Source organism: Monoraphidium neglectum (assembly GCF_000611645.1).
Source record: "Monoraphidium neglectum strain SAG 48.87 unplaced genomic scaffold scaffold01022, whole genome shotgun sequence".
NCBI classification, from domain to species: Eukaryota; Viridiplantae; Chlorophyta; class Chlorophyceae; order Sphaeropleales; family Selenastraceae; genus Monoraphidium; species Monoraphidium neglectum.
The window spans coordinates 1,298-18,052 of record NW_014012606.1 but is presented as its reverse complement, the minus strand read 5'-3'; the positions used below and the strand labels follow the sequence as shown (position 1 = coordinate 18,052).

The following is a 16,755-nucleotide window of genomic DNA, read 5'->3' as shown; positions in this document are numbered from 1 at the left end:
GGGTTGGGGGGTGAGCGGTGGCCGTCGCTGGCCGGCGGCGGGGGAGGTGGGGCGGGCATGAAAGAGAGCAGCATGAGTGCAGGGAGCAGCATCACCACAGCGCAAGCCCTTTCACCAAGGCGTAAAAATGCATGTTGCAAGGGCTGCCATGCAGTATAAGCCTTACGGCGAGGCCGGCCGCGCCGCCTGCCGCACCTGTGAGTTGAACTGCTTGAGCAACTCCAGCTCCCGGTGGACGATCTCAGCCCCAAACTGCGACAGGAGTCGAAAACGGCGGCGGGGGCGTCGGCCGACGCATTCGCATCCTGTGCTGTGTTCACAAACGAGGCGCGCACTTGTTAAACAGCACAAGTCGCGCCGTGCGTGCCGCGCCCCCGCGCTCGTCGAGCGCGGCTTTGTGCGGCCCGCCATCGTAGATGGAAGCGGCCCCGCCCCTCCCACCTGCGGCACTATGTCGTACAGACTCATGTAGTCGTCCACCATCTTCAGCAGCATCAGCGCGCTGTTGACCAGGTGGAACCGCCGCCCGTTGACCAGCAGCGCCGCCTGCGGCGCCGGCGCCTGCGCGGGCGCCGGCGCGGCGCCCGCGGCTTCCGGGGCGGCCTGGTCGCGGTCCCGGCTGCGCGGGCGGGGTTGCATTGAACGGTTTGATGTTGATTGGGACACAGATGCGTGATGACGAAGAGTGCAGCAAGGTTGGCTGCTTCGATCTCCGGACGGGCGTGGCACCCAGGCCTGAGCGCGAGCTGGGCGCGACGCCGCACGGCGCGACGCCGCCGCTGGGGGCGCCGCGCCAGCGGCGAGGCCGCACCTCTTGGGGCCCACGGCGGCGTCCCCGTCTGCGAGCATCATGGCGGCGCCCTCGCCGCACCTGCGGGCGCGGGGCAGGGCGCGCGCTCGTCAGCACGGCGCGTGGCGAGCGACTGGGACGCATTCGCAGGGTCGCGCAGCTGCACGCAACGCTCGCCGGAGCCGCTCCAACTGATTGTGCGGCAATAAATCTAAACCACATGTGTCATCTGGTGCATGGTCTGAAAACGCACCGCGACAGCAGGCGATCCACGATCTGCTGGAAGCTTGCGGGAACCTCCACGACCGTCCACTGCTCGCCCTGCGGGGCGGCGCGCGCGGGGCGGGTCGCGAGGGGCAACGCGTCCGCTGGGCGGACCACGGCTGCAAAAGCAAGGGGAGGACCCCTTTGTGTTGGCAAGAGGCCTGGGAATACCCACCGGCAGAGACAAGAGCAAGAGGCGCCCCCAGCAGCAGCTCAGGAGGCGTGCAAGGTCACGGCCCCCCCTCTCCCGCCCCTCGTCCGACGGCCAGAAGCCACCCCATGAGATAGGTTTCGATCGTTCCACAGCCATGAGCCGCGGGCAAGCAAGGGCATTACTCCTGCATCCCAGGAGAAAAGAGAGGAGAGCACCAGGAGAAAAAGTGCGGTTGGGGGGAGCGCGGGCGCAGGCGTGGGCTCACCTCCAGCAGGTGCTGCAGCTGCATGGTGCAGCGGCCGTGCTGGCTGTCCAGGAAGGCCTTGCACTGCGCCTGCAGGGAGCTGCGGAGAGAGCCCAGGGTGCGGGCGCCGCACGACTCGGCGTAGGCGGCCACCTGCGGGGGGCCGGTCGTTGCGAGGGCGGTGCGTGAGGGGTCGGGCTCGCTCCCGCCTGGTTGAGGCGCTGCACTGGGTTGCACTATATGAGAATCGTGACCGTGGGGGTGCTGCTGACGCGACAGGAAGAGTCGGCAGAGCGCCAGTCGCGGCCACGGGGTCCCATCAGCCGCACGCACGAGCGCGGCGAGTGATGAGGGTCCCGAGATCACAGCACAGATTAGATCGCAGACCAGATCAGCAAAGGCCCCACCTCCTCGGACGCGTCCAGCAGCTGCTTCAGCTCGTAGAGCCGCAGCCGCATGTGGGCGCTGCTGCGGGCGCCGAGCAGCTTCACCCAGCGCCCCTGGCCGGCGTCGACCGCGACCTAAGGTTTGATTGACAACAGTTCGTTGACGTGCGGGCGGCGCAAGTGTGGAAGCCGGAGAGTCGGAGAGCTGGACAGTCGTTTAAATCAGCTTGAGGCCAAAAATTATCAGTCACAGCCAGGCGTGATAGCGGGGTGCAAGCAGGGACGCGGGCGGGGCCTTGGCGCACCTGCAGCGCCGCGGTGACGTCCTTGCGCAGGGCAGCAACTTGGCTGCGGGGCGGGCGCGGGGCGAAGAGTTTTGGTTGGAGGCAGGACTGATGAGGAGTGGGGAGATGGGTGCAAAAAGGCCCTCGTCCGGGCAGCCAAGCGACGCCGCAAATGATGCAACAGATGCGACAGAGCAAGGCGACGGCTCGCGTTTGGCTGCGGCCGAGGCGAAGTAGGAGCCACCCACGCACAGCATCCACAGGGTTGACGGCGTGGTGGTGGGGGTGGTGCCCTCACCTGGGGTGAGCTTGGCAGCCGGCCAGGACTTCCTCCAGCACCTTGCCCACCGCCAGGACGTGGCCGCAGCACGCGATCAGCACACGCGCCACCGCCCGCAGCAGCTGCATGAACGCGCCGTGCTGCAGCGCCTGCGGCGCCGCGCGGCCGCGGCGGGGCGGGTGGCGGGAACGTGGGTCGAGTGTGCCCTTTGTCGGCCCGTTCTTGTTGGGCAGTTCAACGGCTGCCAATGAAACGTCCAATATCCCTGGTGAGCGCCAAGCATTCATGCCGGCGGGCTTCAGCCAGCATGGGCTGCCATCCCTCCGCCTGCCACAAAGAGCCGCCTCCGCCGTTTTGATTGCCTGGGGCCCCACCTGCAACTGCTCCGCCAGCTGCACCTCCGCCCCAGACCCGCCGCCGCCGCCGCCGCCGCCGCCGTCCCCGCCCGCCGCCGCCAGCAGCATCGGCACAACCTGCTGCACCACATCCCTGATCGCCCCCTTGACTTCCGCCGCCACGTTGTCCCGATACTGGGCCATCGCCGCCCCCAGCTTGTCGGCGCGCCACAGGCCGACGGCCAGGGGCAGCAGCTTCTCATGCAGCGCGCCCGCCGCCTCCGCGGCCAACGCAGTGAGGATGGACAGCTGCTGAGTGAAGGGGGACGCCTCGGCCGCGCGGGTCTCAGGGCCCGGCTCGGCGTCGCTGCTTGCGTCTGCGGGGGAGGGGGCGCCATGGCAGCAGCAGCGGGGGGCGGCGGCGGCATCAGTGGTGGTCCTGGTCAGCTTGACGCAAGGCGAGCAACAGGGTGGCATAACACCCACCTGACGCTTGATTTGCAGCGCTTGCTTTCCAAACCGATCACACCTTACAGCTGCACTAACCCCCGTCCCCTGCGCTACCGGCAGCCGCCCGGAGCCACCGCGCCCCCGCCCCGACCGCGCGCCCCCGGCGCGCGCCGCGCACCGTGCTGCTGCCGCGCCTGCGCGACCGCCGCCTCTGCGGCCGCCGCCGCGACGACGTCCTCGAGCGGCCGGTTCTCCAGCGCCGACAGGAACTCGGCCACCAGCATGCCGCGCACCGCCTCGGACGTGTCTGCGAGCCTGGGGGGGAGGTCCCGCACCGCCAGTAGCCCCTGCAGCAGCGGGGACTCCAGGGAGCGCTGGATCTGGTCTGCGAGCTCCAGGGCGCCTTTCAGGGTTCAGGAGGACGTCGTTTTGGGGGGTGTTGGTGGGGGTTGAGGGTGGTCTCAGGGCGGTAGGGGGTCGACGGGCGGGGGGAGCGGAGCCGGCTGTGTTGAGGGGTTGCATGTCGGCCCGTTGATGTGGGAGCGGGCCGCGGCAGGCACCCGGCTCATGAAGAGGGCAGCGGCGGGGCGGGCCTGCGGCGCTTGCAGGGCTGCGGCGGCTTTGCTACTATGTAGATGCATAGGCTTGGTCAAGAAGGGGCTCACCCGCATAGTCCTCGCTCTCAATCATGCCCTCTAGGGCCTGCCGGCAGTCCAGCACGTCACTCAGGGCCTGGGGGCCAGTGGAGGGCGGTTGAGGGCGGTTGAAGGCAGTTGGAGGCGGTTGAGGGCGGTTCGGGGCGGTCAAAGGCGGGCCTGGCTGCCAGGGCGAAAGCTGGGGGCCGGCCGAGTGTTAGGCGGCAGCCGGCCGGGCGGACGCTCGCCTCTGCCGCTGCTGCCTTCCGGGCCCCGGCGCAGCCACACAAATTCCCAACTGATCGGCATGGCGTGCCAGCCCCATCCGCCACATGCGCATCCGATTGGCTGCGCCGCGCGACACGAAACCATGCACACGCCGCATAAGCGCCCGCGCCTTAGTGATGTCGAGCGCCTGCTCCAGGTTGCCCCTCCGCCGCTGCAGCGCCGCCACGCCCACCGCCGCTCTGTACAGGTCAGCATCCAGGCCCCCCACGTGGCGCCGCAGCGACCCCACGACGTCCAGCGTGTCCTGCAGCACGCCCCTCAGGCCCTGCAGCTGCCCGGCCGCCTGGAAGAAGGAGGCACTGCGCGCGGCCACCTCCCTGAGAAGCTGCAGCTCGACGACGTCCTGCGTTTGAATTTGAATTTGCGCCGACAGGCGGGGCCGACTCCTGTCAGCTCGACGGGGGGCCGGGGCCCCGTGTGGCGGGGTGCATTGGGGCGGGTGCCACCCGCCCAACGGCGGTGGGGCGGGTGGCGCGCGTCCATGCGTGAGGGTCTGGGGGCTTTTTACGGGTGAACAAGTGGGCTGGCGCCACGGGCGGCGGGAGAAGCGGGGCGTCGCAGAGGAACTCATTTGGCGCCCAGCGCTGGGATGACGCGACAGAGCGAGGGTTCCACGCGCGCCACACCGCCCCCCCTGCCGGCCACGCCCCTGCCCGGCGCCAGCAGCTCAGCCCAACCCGCCACCCGCCGCCCAGCTTCCCACCAGGTTCTTGTTGAGCTCGTCGATCTCCCCATACAGCTCCTCCGCGCTCTGATTCTGGCAGAACTGGACAAAGAAGTCGTCCCTGCGTCGTCCGGGCGCAGAGATGGGCCCAGCCGCGGGCGGTGGGGCGGCAGGGGTGCTGGCGCGCGCAGGGGCTTACCCAAACCTCACAGGCGCTCAGGGGCCGAAAGGGCACGCACGTGCGCACTGCGGCGGACTGCTGCACCTGCCGCGCTGCAGCAGAGCGAAAGTACCACCAGGGAGAGGCCGCCGCTCCCGCACGCCGTCACACCCCGCCTACCACTTGCTCTCAAAGTCCTCTGAAAAGTACTGCCCAGGCACCGTCTGCAGCGCCGCCATGAACGCCTCGCCCTGGCTGCTGCCGGCCCCGCCATAGCCCCCGCCTGACGGTGCAAACGGTAGCGATAAAGCGGCCGTTGATGAGCGGCGGCAGCGAGAGAAGCAGTGGCAGCAGCGGCAACAGCAGCAGCAACGGCGGCAGCAGCAGCAGCAGCAGCAGCAGCAGCGGCAGCGGCAGCAGCAGCAGCAGCAGCAGCAGCAGCAGCAGCAGCAGCAGCAGCAGCAGCAGCAATACCAGTCACAGTAATCAAGACGTACGAGGAACAAGCAGGGCATGCAGCAGCAAAGCATGGGCGCAGACCACCACTGCACATGTCGCACTGCATCGTCCTGCAGTCTTCGCACGACCACGGCATTCCAGCAGCGCGTTGGCTCACCGCTGCCAAACGGCGTCCCCTCCGCCTCCGCCTCCGCCCCGCCGCCCGCGCCGCTGCCGCCCGCGCCGCCGCCGCCGAGCGGCCGTGCGTGATCAAACGCCTCGAGGCTCTCGCGGTCGCGCACGAAGCGCTCGTACGCGCCGCGCACGACCTTCAGGTACTGATTCAAATCCTGCTGGCTGACAGCTGGGTACTTTGACGCGTCGATCGGGGGCGGCTGCGCGTCGGCCTGGGGGGCATCATGGCTGCCAAAGCCCCAGAAGCCGGTGGAGGCCGGCAGGCCGGCGGTGCGCGGGTCATTCACGATTGATACAAGCGTCTGGCCGACCGTGTACACGCTGCGATCGATGTCGTCGTGCAGCGTGCCGCGCCGCTTGTTGTGGGATGACAGCGCTTGCGACAGCGACGAGCTCATGGCGCCGTGCGGCCGCGAGGGCGGAGGCGTGCGCCAAGCTCTAGCTGCTGCAGCGCGCCACCCGCCACGCCGGGCGCCTGGGGGTGCCTGGCGCTGTACGCCAGGGAGCAGCACCGCTCTTCGATGATGAAATTGTCTCCACAGTCAAATGATCGGTGCTGGCGCTCAAACAGGGCAGCACGCTGCACAGCTCATCGATCACAGGCCACCAGGGCCCTAAAGTTGCTGCAACCGCATTCAGAAACGACTTCAAAAGGTTCAAATGTATTGTGTATACAGTGTCATGAGCCCCTCGAAGACCACCTGTGGAGATCAGTTTATGCTCGTAACTCTTGCTGAAGACGTGGGGTGCGGTCGCGTGCTCAATGCCCGTACAGCTTTGTTCATCCATTTACATTTCACACCAAAGGCCCTCAAGATCAACACCCTGGCAGTTCTGTCACTAGCAGGCAGCCGGCACACCACGAAACGTTGCGTGCATGTCGCCGCCATTCTAGACAACAACTGATGAAAAATATACTAGTACAGCTGATCTAAGCTGGCGTGCAGTGTGGCGCTCCTCACACCTGCAACGGGCCCACCAGGACACACTCACTCCGCGCTCTGCTGTGGACTCGCGGCGACGCCGCTCGCGCCACCGCCAACATAAGAGTCAGGATCCTGTGCGGGGATGGAGAGCCTAAAATGGGTCCTCTCAATGCAGGAGGCCTCGCCCCAGGTGCGTGCCCCACGGCCGGAGGAGCACCAGCAGTCTCCTGGCCATGTGACCGGCTGCCGGAGGCTAGCGCCCTGGCGGCGGCGCTTGCGCACAACGGACCGGCCGAACCGATCGTTCCTGGCACCCCCTGAACACACCACTTTTCTACTAGGTCCAAGAGCTGCTGCAGTGCCTTGAGGACCCAACCTTTGACCTGGACGTGTACATATGCTCCGTCGGTGCGCAATCAAGGCTTGCAGGGATGTCCTCACGAGTGCTTTGACCTGCAGAGACAGGCTGGCCCGCGTCGCGCGGGTGATGGTGATATATTTGAAGCAGGGCGGTGGCGCCATGACCCCGGGGGCCGCTGCCCGCTGCAATGGGTGCTGCAGCAGGCGAGCGCGAGTGATGTCGCAAACGTAAGGCTTGCTGCAAGGCGGCTGTAAAGCACAAACAACCCAAGCCGCCAAATCGGCTGCCCGCCCCACCCACACCGCGCAGGAGGCGTCGGCAGCACCGAGCTCGGCAACTTTCTGACGCGCAGCGGCGTGCGCTGCAACCTGTTGACTGACCAGGACAGCTTCCGCCACATCAACAGGTGGGGCCAAGGGCATGAGCACCTGGCGGTTGAGAACTCAAGCATGACCTCGTTCGTCAGCTCCCGCTTCGCACGGCACCACAGCTGTTCGTCACCACCCAGCCACCAACAGCTACAATGTCTTAGGACCTCGTTTTCTCCAGGCGCCGTCCGCAGCGCGCCCCTCACCCTCCTCTCTATGTATCGCAGCCCTCCGCCCCGGCTGGGCGCCCCTGGCACGCGCTGCGTGTACCTCTTTGGCGACCCGCTGGCCTCGGTGGCCTCCCACTACCGCCGCGGCCACGCACACCACCAAGCCTTGAAGACCAGCGGCGACCCGCGGCTGAGCCAGGAGGGGTTTCCTAACAGTTTTGACGAGTACGTTTCCAGGTCAGCTCGCGGCCGCGGGGCTGCTTTTGAGGCGCTCGCATGGGAGAACGCGGGCACGTGTTCGGCACGCGGGCTGCTGCGGCTGTGCGGAAGGTAGGAAGGGACCGTCGGCGCCCATGCTGCTTGACGGCTGCCGGCCGCGGCCGTGCGAGAGCGGCTGCCGAGGCCTTACGAGCGGCCCCGGTCGCTGCGCAGGGGGGAGGACCTGTTTGGTTACGAGCGCCATCTGGACAACTGGCTGAGCCGCCCCACCAGCTACAACATACTTTTCGTCAGGTGATGCTCTGCGCCCCCCTCCCCTCTTGGCCAATTCATCATCTCCCGAGGGAGCCGAGCCATGAATCATGAGCCCCGACCTGCCTGGTCCGGCCGGCCGACCCACTGTGCATCAAACCCCGGCCGCCCTGCGCGCGTCCTGGGCACCGCAGGTACGAGCGGATGTTCGACCGGCCCGTCGCCGCGGCGCTTCTGCGCCACGCGTGTGGGCGTGTGGTGCCGGAGGAACGGCTGCGCGGGCTGGTCGACGCTTGGTGCGCATCAAAGCGGGAGCGGCTCAGCCGGGTGGCGGATTCGCAGCGGCGCGCCATGTACGTCGAGCTGCAGCGCCGGATGGACGGCCTGCCCGCCGCGTTTGTGAGGAGGGCGGCGAGCGGCATCGAGGTGTGCAACGGCGTGGCGACTGGGGGCGGCTGAAACCTGCGCTTTCATTCGCGACCATTGGGTTTTTACTTTCTAAAAAGCTGTTGCCAGAGTGGCGCTGAATCACCCAAAACATGTCCCGTAATCGGTCCATACGCGCGTGTTTTGCGCGCGGAGCCGCCACATGTTCTTGTGCTGAACCCGCTTACAAATGTCCGGCGCGGCCACCGCGAGCCGCCACAGCCGTCCCCTGCCTGCCTGTACAAAATGTGCAATCTCAAAAGCCTGGATGGCTCTAGAAGCGGGCGACCGCAGGACGCTGTAACAATCCTATCCTGCCGCCGCAGCCGCCCCTGCAACCGCCCCTGCCGCCGCAGCCGCCCCTGCAACCACCCCTGCTGCTGCAGCCGCCCCAGCCCCCGCCCCTGCCGCCGCAGCCGCCGCCCCGCCCGCCCCGCGGGCCCGCTGTTACACCTGCAGCCGCGCCACGACCCGCCACCGCGCGCCCGGCGGGTCGATCTTGTCCTTGGCCCCCTTGTCATCAAAAACCTTGCGCTCGAGCACCCAGTGATCCACTACGTCCAGCACCTCATCCGGGTCCCCCGATGCCAGCGCCCCGCGCGAGTTGGCGCCGGCGCCGGCGCCGCCGGCGCCGCCCCGGCTGTAATACGCTGCGAAGCGCTGGCGGGAGGCGATCTTGAGGGTCATCTGGACGAACGAAACCTTGGACTGCTGGTTCATCTTAGCGGTCCTGTTGTAGGATGTGGATGGCCGCGGGAGTGACGCGCAGGAGTGGGTGGATGCGGCAGAGGCCGGCTTGCGTGGGAGTTGCAGGCCGTTGTGGCGGCTTGAGACCGGTTTGGGGGCGCGTGTGGAAAGAGAGCAGGGACGAAAAGGCAGCTGTGGGATCACGCACATGGACGGCCTGGGGGGCGACGGGTCGCGGGCCCTTGAGTCAGGCGAAGTTACAACATGCTGCCCCACTCGCGGGGCCAGAGCCTCCGCCTGGCCTCTGCGGACGCGCCGTCCGCACGCAGGGACCCGCCCCCTCGCGCCCCGCGCCGCCCGCTCGCCTGCCCTGCACGATTTCGATGTCGCTGAGCCGCAGGTCCCCCTCCAACTGCCAGTCCACGCGCGCCCACCGCAGCTTGCGCCACCGCTCCCGCTCGTGGAGCATAAGCTTGAACTCGCCGGGCGCCACCAACTGGGGTCAAAGAGCGGCACGGGCGCGCCGGAGGCGCGGGGCGTCGTGTTCGGGAGGTTGGTGTCTCCGGTGGAGGCCGGGAGGGCGGGTTGGGCCCTGGGGCGCGGGAACTCTTCGTGACCAACCCCGTGAGAGCTGGCGACGCGAGGCTCGAGGGCGGCCCGGCACGCACGAGTGAGGGGCGGAGACGCCATGCGAGGCTGGACCAGGGCGATTGACAATGCAAAGCCGGGGGCGGCGGCTCACGTCTGTTACAGATTCGAGTTGACCGAGGGCGAGGGCGCGGTTGACCGACATGTACAGCTCAGCGCACGTAACCTTCAGGCCCTTGAGGCTGCGGGCACCACGCAGGTTGCAAAGGGGGGGTGATGTTGGTGGGGGCCGACGGGCGCCGTGCCCGGCGCCGGGGCAGCGCAAAAACGCAGAGGGCGGAGGCGCGGAGCGCCGCACGTCTTCACCGGTCGCGCGTTGCGTCAAGACAACAAGTATGCACCTGCCCTTTTAAATTGTGTACCAATATTTTTCAACTCATGCAAACAATCGCACCTGAAGTTCGGGACACAGCGCATGAGGTTGGCGATGGCCATGCCAGTGGCAAGCCACCCCTGCAGCGCCGGCAGGGGCGAGGGCGGACGCTCAGGCCCAGCGGAGCACGAGCTGCCGCACGCCCACAAACCACCACGCGCCGCTCCCGCGCGGCATTCCCCGGTGCCTCCGCTGTTAAGGCGCCTCCCCCGCCAAGCTCGCGGCTGTGCGGCGGGCCCTCACCTGCACGCGCGTCCACGCAAGCTGCCGCCCGGCCTTGGAGGCCGCCCAGCTGTATCCCAGGGGCTCTGGCGGCCCCTTGTACGCCTCCATCACCTGAGTGAGGTGGTTCGTCGTAAAATCCATGCGATTTACCTGGGACTCCAATGCCAGGTTGGCCTTGCTTGATTTGGCGCGTGCCGCCGCTCCCGTCGCCCGGCGGCCCGAGGGCTGCCCGCCAGCACCGGCGGCGGGAGCGGCGGTCGGCTGCTGCTGCTGGTGCTGCTGCTGCTGGGAAGCTGACGCCGCGTCGTGCGGTGCAGCTGTAGATGAGAAGGGGCTACTGTATGGTGCAAGGGTGTGAGCAACGCGGATCACGCGCCTTGTGAGGGTTATGTAGCGAGCAGCAAGCAAGCCAGGCAGCCAGGTTGGTAGGTGAGACCAACCCAGCAAGTCCAGAAGAACAAAACAGGCAGCAGCAGCAGCAGCAGCAGCAGCAGCAGCAGCCGCAGCAGCAGCAGCAGCAGCAGCAGCAGCAGCAGCAGCAGCAGCAGCAGCAGCAGCAGTCCTTGGGCAGCAGCAGCAGTGCTCACCTGCGGCTCAGACGGCATGCGGCCGGGCCCCACCACTGCTGCTGCTCCAGCCTCTGCTGATGTTGCTGCTCGCGCAGCAGCCACTGGTCCCCAAGCACGCTGGGACAGATAATTGATACCTGCTGTTGCTGCTGCTTTTGCAACACCTGAAGGCGGCGTTCCTGCTGCCACAGCATCCCCTCATTGCTGCACGCGGCCAGCGGGGCGCAACACACCTGCGTCATGTTTGCGCGTCGCAGGTGTCGGCACAGAGAGCCGCATCGAGACCAGGCGGCGCCGCCGACGCAAACGCTGCTTCACAATTGAATTGAATCCGTTCCGCCTTTGTCATCAGACAGACACACTGGCACCAACCTGCTGGAGAGCAGCCAACTCTGGTCCCAGGAATGGCGCTGCGCCGTGCGAGCTACGCAGGCGGCGCGCGCCTTGCCGCAGGATGCTAGAGCCGTGCCGTAGCATAGTTCCAGCTCGGACGAGTTGCAAGAATTGTACCTTGCCTGACTTCGAGGCTCAGCGAGGACGTTTGAGACGACGATGATCGGAGATCAGTCTTGTTTCTTTGTTGCTTGCAGTGTCAATTCTAGTATTATACTCTATAAAGAGTTGCAGCAGCGGCAGCAATCTGAAGCTCGACATCCTTCTTGAGCAAACCCGTCACTGCTTCGTCACCGCAGGCCTTGTGTGCTGCTCGCCTGTACTCATGTACTGCTCTATGCCTACAGGGGAGATGCCTAGCTCTGCTGGGGTTGCCCATTTGCAGCTTTAATCACCACTGCAGCTTTTTAGATGTCTTATAGGATGTCAACATGGCGTCACATGCCCTGCATGCTCCTCCCGGTGTTGTCAGCGTTGACAGTGTGACTGGGGCAAGCATCGGCCAACCTTTTTGACCAATGCGGGTCCCATCTGGATGGCCTCAAGACCACCTGGTTGCTGCATTGACGCAATCACTTATAAAGAAGCAATCAATGTGTACTAGATAGATGATAGTATGCCGCTGACACTCAGCACACATGCAGCAACGAACGTTTTTGGCGGCAGGCAGGCTGCAGGGGCCGCTCACTTGCCTTTTGAATCAAGATCAATGCAGAGATACGCAATTGAACAATGCACAGCATTTTGGGTTCTGCCTAGCTCACCCTGGGACTGGGTTAATGGGTCTGGGTGAATGTTGTGATATCACTCCGAGGTGCCTGCATTCGCTGCAGCGAAGCGCTGCCCATATGCCACCTGGCAGCTGTCTTCGGTCTCTTTGCCATTACTGTATGCTGGAGTAGCCAAGGTTGCGGGCAATGTTGCTGGAAGAGGCCTGTGGAGCGTGCTGTCGCTTGAACGGCGCAGACAATGCGCAGTGGCGGCCGCAGTGCAGTGGTTGCCTGGATCTGGGACCGCATAGCCCCCTTGACTTTGGAACGTCCGCGCAGCGGTGCGCAACACCATGTACACCATGCTCATTCACGAGCAGCGGGCAAGGTCGGTGGCGCGGCACTCTCCCCTTTGCTACCGTATCGCCAAAGTTGCCACTTCGGACGGCGGGGGGGCTGAGAGTTAGCGCTGGCGGGGAGGGGCGCGCGGGGGCCGATGGGGGGCGCTAGTAGGTTTGTGCATGAGCGCAATACGACGCACTATGAACTGCAGCTGGGTGGACACATGGACAACATCGTTGGACAGTGGTCATATCCGGCACTTTGTAATGTTGTAGGGTATTGCAAAACAACCGGTCGTCATTGGTCAGCATTCTTTGGGGGCGTAAAATGGAGGAGACCTAAGCAACCTAGGATCTCATCCCGAATGAGCATACCCATGTGCAGGGTGCATTTTCTTGGAGCATGAGATTATCTGAGGCTTTTGATCTGCACTCGACGGCGAATAGCTACCGAGCAGCACCAACATGCAGCGAAGCAGCGTGCGGCGAGCCGATGCAGTGCGCCCCACACACACGCAGACTAATAGACTGTTGGGGTTGACCATGAGTCAACTGATGCCATGCCGGCAGGATATGCACGCTCCGTCGAGCCGATGAGCTTGTAAGTGCACCCAAATTTCAGCGTTGAGAGTGTGCAGAGCGATTGGCCGTCTCCCAAACAGGCGCGCTGATCTGTCGTTGGATGCGATCCGACCATCAGAAGGTGCAATCGCGCAAAGAACGGACTCGTCGTGGACATATCACGCATAAGATCGATAGTGTGACCGTGCAGCCGCCTATACTGCGGACCCCAAGTGCTGCGGCGCGCAGCAGCAGCTGCTGCGGCGTGCACCGCACGTCACCATTCAGTACATTCACACATGTCGAGTGTCGCCATACCCATGATCCGCTGGAAGTCTGAGCTCGACAAAAGCACACTCAACGGAAACTTCCAGCGCCGCGGGTGGCAGCGGACCGGCTCCACAGAGGACGCTGACATCATATGGGCGGCCGCACACGCAGGCGACGCGGCGGCGCTAGGGACTGTCTTCGGCCCAGAGGGGTTGGTACAGCTGCGGCCGGGGCAGCTGATCAACCACTTCCCAAACCACTACGAGCTGACACGAAAGGTGGCAGGGCTGCAGGCTGGACGTCATGCCATCATGCGCGTTGCTCGGCGGGCAAGGCGTCGCATCATCATCAGGTGTCGCAGGCAGCGCCCACCCAACCCCAATGCCCCTCGTCGCAGAACCCTGCCTATGGTGATGCCCCGATGCGACGCCTGCGCCGCAGGACCTGCTTGCAAAGAACCTCAAGCGCTACACGCGGCGCCTCAAGGACGACGCGGGGGCCTCGCCGACCGCAGCTACCACCACACCAGGCTCGCAGCCCGCCAACGGCACACCCGCCGCGGCAGCGGCAGTCGCAGCCGAAGCAGCCGGAGCCGCGCAGCCAGAGTTCCTGCCGGCGACCTTTGCGCTGCCGCAGGATTATGCGCTATTTCTGGAGGAGTTCAGGCGGCGCCCTGAGGCCACATGGATCCTGAAGCCAGCCGCAAAGTCGCAGGGCCAGGTGCATGCGTCCAGCGCCCGCCGCTGACTGCTCGCAATATGCGCCTTCGACCCTCCCGGCTATGCGTGCGCTTTCATGGCGAGCAGCAGCGGTCAAGAGAGTCGTAGCAGCCCTGCTTGTCACGCGCAAGCTGCGTTAAGGGAGTTAAATTGCCCCTGGAGCTCACGCTGTGTTTGATGTGTGCGGCCCCGGCCATGTGAATGCAGGGCATCTACTTGATTTCAAAGCTCTCAGACCTCAAACGCCACAGTGACTCCGGCAGCAAGCCGGGGCCCACCAGCGGCAGCACCACAGGAGATGTCAAGGCAGGCGCAGCAGCTGCCCGCGGCGGCCCGCGGCCGGCGCCGTTCCGGCCCGCTGGCGGCGCTTCGCAGCCGCCGGCGTTGGCAGCGGCTCTGCGCCCGCAGGGGCTAGAAGGGCATGTGATATCGCGTTACATTGACAACCCACTTGTGCTGCTTGGAGGCAAGAAGCTTGACCTTCGTCTGTGAGTCATGCCAACACGGCAACCTAGTTTGATTGACCGCGTGTGTGGACCAATTGAAGTTTGACAAGCTGCAGCCGCTCCCTTCTTTCAACCCCCTCGACCCCTGATGCCACGCGCCGGCCAACCCCACCCATTTACCTGATGCACCAGGTACGTCCTGGTGGCGTCGTATCGCCCTCTGGTAGCTTATATGTCCAAGCTCGGCTTTGCGCGCTTCTGCTCAGCAAAGTGAGCCGGGACGCCGGGAGCCAAAAACGCCGGGCACCTGGAAAGCGCGAATTCCGCGTCGCTTTGCAGCAGAGCGCTGTATGTGCGCCCTGCCTCGGCCCTTGCGCAGCACTGACCGACTCACCGCTTCGTGTTGGGAGCCTTCAGCGGACAGTTGTGCACAACTCAAACCACAAGTGTTGCCCCCTCTGTCGAATACGTGCACATGCACATTTGCATGCACACTGACATGCATGCACACCCGCTCAAACGCATGCATTGTGTTCCTGAGTGCATGCGCTTGCACGTCCCCCCACACACATACACACATACACACGCACACACTTACTTACACACACGCAGGTACACTGACCAGGTGTCGGAGCTGGACAACGCCTTGGTGCACCTCACAAACGTCGCCGTGCAAAAGGGGGCGCCCGGCCACGATCCAGACGGCCCAGGCGGCAAGTGGGCGCTGGAGAACCTGCGGCTGCACCTGGAGGCAATTCGAGGCCACGCGGCGACAGAGGCGCTGTTCGCCGACATCGAGGTGCGCCGCCCTGTGTTTCTGCAAGCACTGGGGATACCCCGCACCAGCAAACCACTACAATATTTGAAGCCAGCGATTCAAGATATTTTTGGATTTTGGCGCGGATCACCCTAGCTGGGAACTAACAAAGACAGCGTGAAATGCAGAAAGCGTGCTTTGCCGGCTTAGCCCGCCGGCGGGCCGTTGCGTGAAACCCCCGCACGCAGGCGCTGGTGGTGCACACCCTGCGCGCGGTGCAGCCCGTGATGGTCAATGACAAGCACTGCTTCGAGCTGTACGGCTTTGACGTCATCCTGGACGACGCCCTCAAGCCCTGGCTCATAGAGGTCGGGCGCGGTGGTGTGCTGTGCTGTTCTGTGGCGCGCCGTGCTGCGCTGTGCTGTGCTGTGATGTGATATGATGTGATGCGCTGTTCTGTGCTGTGCTGCGCTGTGCCGTGCTGCGCTGGGCCGCGGGTTGCTGCGGGGTGCATCGTGGAGTGTTTGTGTGCGTGGAGACCAACGCGTCCGCAAGCGAGTGCTTGTAGTGTCCTGAGCTTCTCGAAGTCCGTTCATTGCTGGGAAACAAAACCTCACCTAAAGGGACCTTGCACCGCATACACCCTTTCCTGCGCAGGTCAATGCAAGCCCATCGCTCAGCACCACCACCAAAGCCGACCGCCTGCTCAAGTCCCGCGTAATCTCGGACGTGCTGGACGCCGTGACGCCGCAGGAGTGGTCGTCGGGGCCGCTGGCGCCGCAGAAAGTGGCGGTCGACCGGGGGGCGGGCGAGCTGGCGCAGGCGGCGCCAGGGCTGCTGTCAAACGCTGCGTCAGCATGCGGGTGAGGCTCACCTGGGGGGCCTGCTGGCCCCAGGATATGTGCGCGTTCAAAGCAGGTGTCGCCGCCTTAGAGTCAGGCCCAGCTTCTGCTCGCAATGCATGCCTTGTCAAGCGTTCAACACCTAGCGGTAAAGCATCTGCATTTCATGACCTGCAGCCGCCGCCTTTTGCTCGCCATTGCAGGGGCCGCCAGATCATCGGATCTTTCGAGGTCGTCTGCGACGAGGCGCAGGACTCTCAGCTGCTGCAGCGCCTGCGCAAGGAGGCGGCCGCCGCCGCCGCGGCCGCGACGCACGCGCCAGTGCCACCGCCCGCGTCGCCGGCGCGGCAGCGGGCGCTGCTGCAAGGGGGAGTGCGCCCGAAAGCGGTGGAGCCGGACAAGAAGCTGCTGCTGCGCTGACACGCAGCGGCAGGAGTCGACATGGGGTGTGCTGCGCAGCGGTGGCTGGTTGGCAGAGCGGCTGGCATCACGTCGGCGACTCAGACGTATCCTACACACAGCAAAGAAGTCGACCTGCGGAAGTCTAGCAGCCATAACATTGGCTGCTGAACTTCCAGCTGGCCGTCAATCGGATGGACATTGTTACCAGATGTAATCGACTGGGTCGCTCCAACCCGGGTACATTTACTAAAATCTGGCACCTCTCACTCCGGCAGATCTTACTCTTTTGCGCTCAAATGGGATGTAAACACACCTCAAACCATGCCCCGCTCCCAGCCCGGTCACGCCAGCAAACAGCTCATCTCAGCGCCGGCTGGCGCGGGGCCGCCACCAGGCGCAGCTCACTCGCTCAGAATGCTGGGGGCGGCCTGCTGCGCGGCGCCCCCGCTGAGCACCGACTCGACAGTGGCGCGGTCTATGATAACCATCTCATCGTCCGGGCTGCCAGGGCTGCAATGGGGAA

The 16,755-nt window shown here is 65.2% G+C and overlaps 4 protein-coding genes across 4 annotated transcripts; 2 read left to right on the top strand and 2 right to left on the bottom strand.

Annotated features, from left to right (window-relative positions):
* Positions 1-162: 162 nt before the first annotated feature.
* MNEG_6350 (hypothetical protein) lies at positions 163-5,965 on the bottom strand (the record flags this gene model as incomplete). Its single annotated transcript, XM_014045179.1, has 15 exons — positions 163-252; positions 442-619; positions 812-871; positions 1,044-1,111; positions 1,474-1,605; positions 1,860-1,973; positions 2,144-2,186; positions 2,421-2,551; positions 2,777-3,114; positions 3,366-3,494; positions 3,853-3,919; positions 4,199-4,453; positions 4,814-4,895; positions 5,115-5,217; positions 5,551-5,965. The coding sequence occupies 15 exons, from the start codon at positions 5,963-5,965 to the stop codon at positions 163-165; spliced, it is 2,205 nt and encodes a 734-aa protein (XP_013900633.1).
* Positions 5,966-6,635: 670 nt separating this feature from the next.
* Positions 6,636-8,322, top strand: MNEG_6349 (hypothetical protein; the record flags this gene model as incomplete). Its single annotated transcript, XM_014045178.1, has 6 exons — positions 6,636-6,683; positions 6,835-6,901; positions 7,164-7,260; positions 7,450-7,629; positions 7,825-7,905; positions 8,058-8,322. 6 exons carry the CDS (start codon positions 6,636-6,638, stop codon positions 8,320-8,322), a joined length of 738 nt encoding a protein of 245 aa, XP_013900632.1.
* Positions 8,323-8,736: 414 nt separating this feature from the next.
* Positions 8,737-9,009, bottom strand: MNEG_6348 (hypothetical protein; the record flags this gene model as incomplete). Its single annotated transcript, XM_014045177.1, has 1 exon — positions 8,737-9,009. The coding sequence occupies one exon, from the start codon at positions 9,007-9,009 to the stop codon at positions 8,737-8,739; it is 273 nt and encodes a 90-aa protein (XP_013900631.1).
* Positions 9,010-14,463: 5,454 nt separating this feature from the next.
* Positions 14,464-16,250, top strand: MNEG_6347 (putative tubulin polyglutamylase TTLL1; the record flags this gene model as incomplete). The annotated part of the gene is made up of 5 exons (XM_014045176.1): positions 14,464-14,501; positions 14,844-15,030; positions 15,237-15,356; positions 15,646-15,851; positions 16,034-16,250. The coding sequence occupies 5 exons, from the start codon at positions 14,464-14,466 to the stop codon at positions 16,248-16,250; spliced, it is 768 nt and encodes a 255-aa protein (XP_013900630.1).
* Between the last annotated feature and the right edge of the window lie 505 nt (positions 16,251-16,755).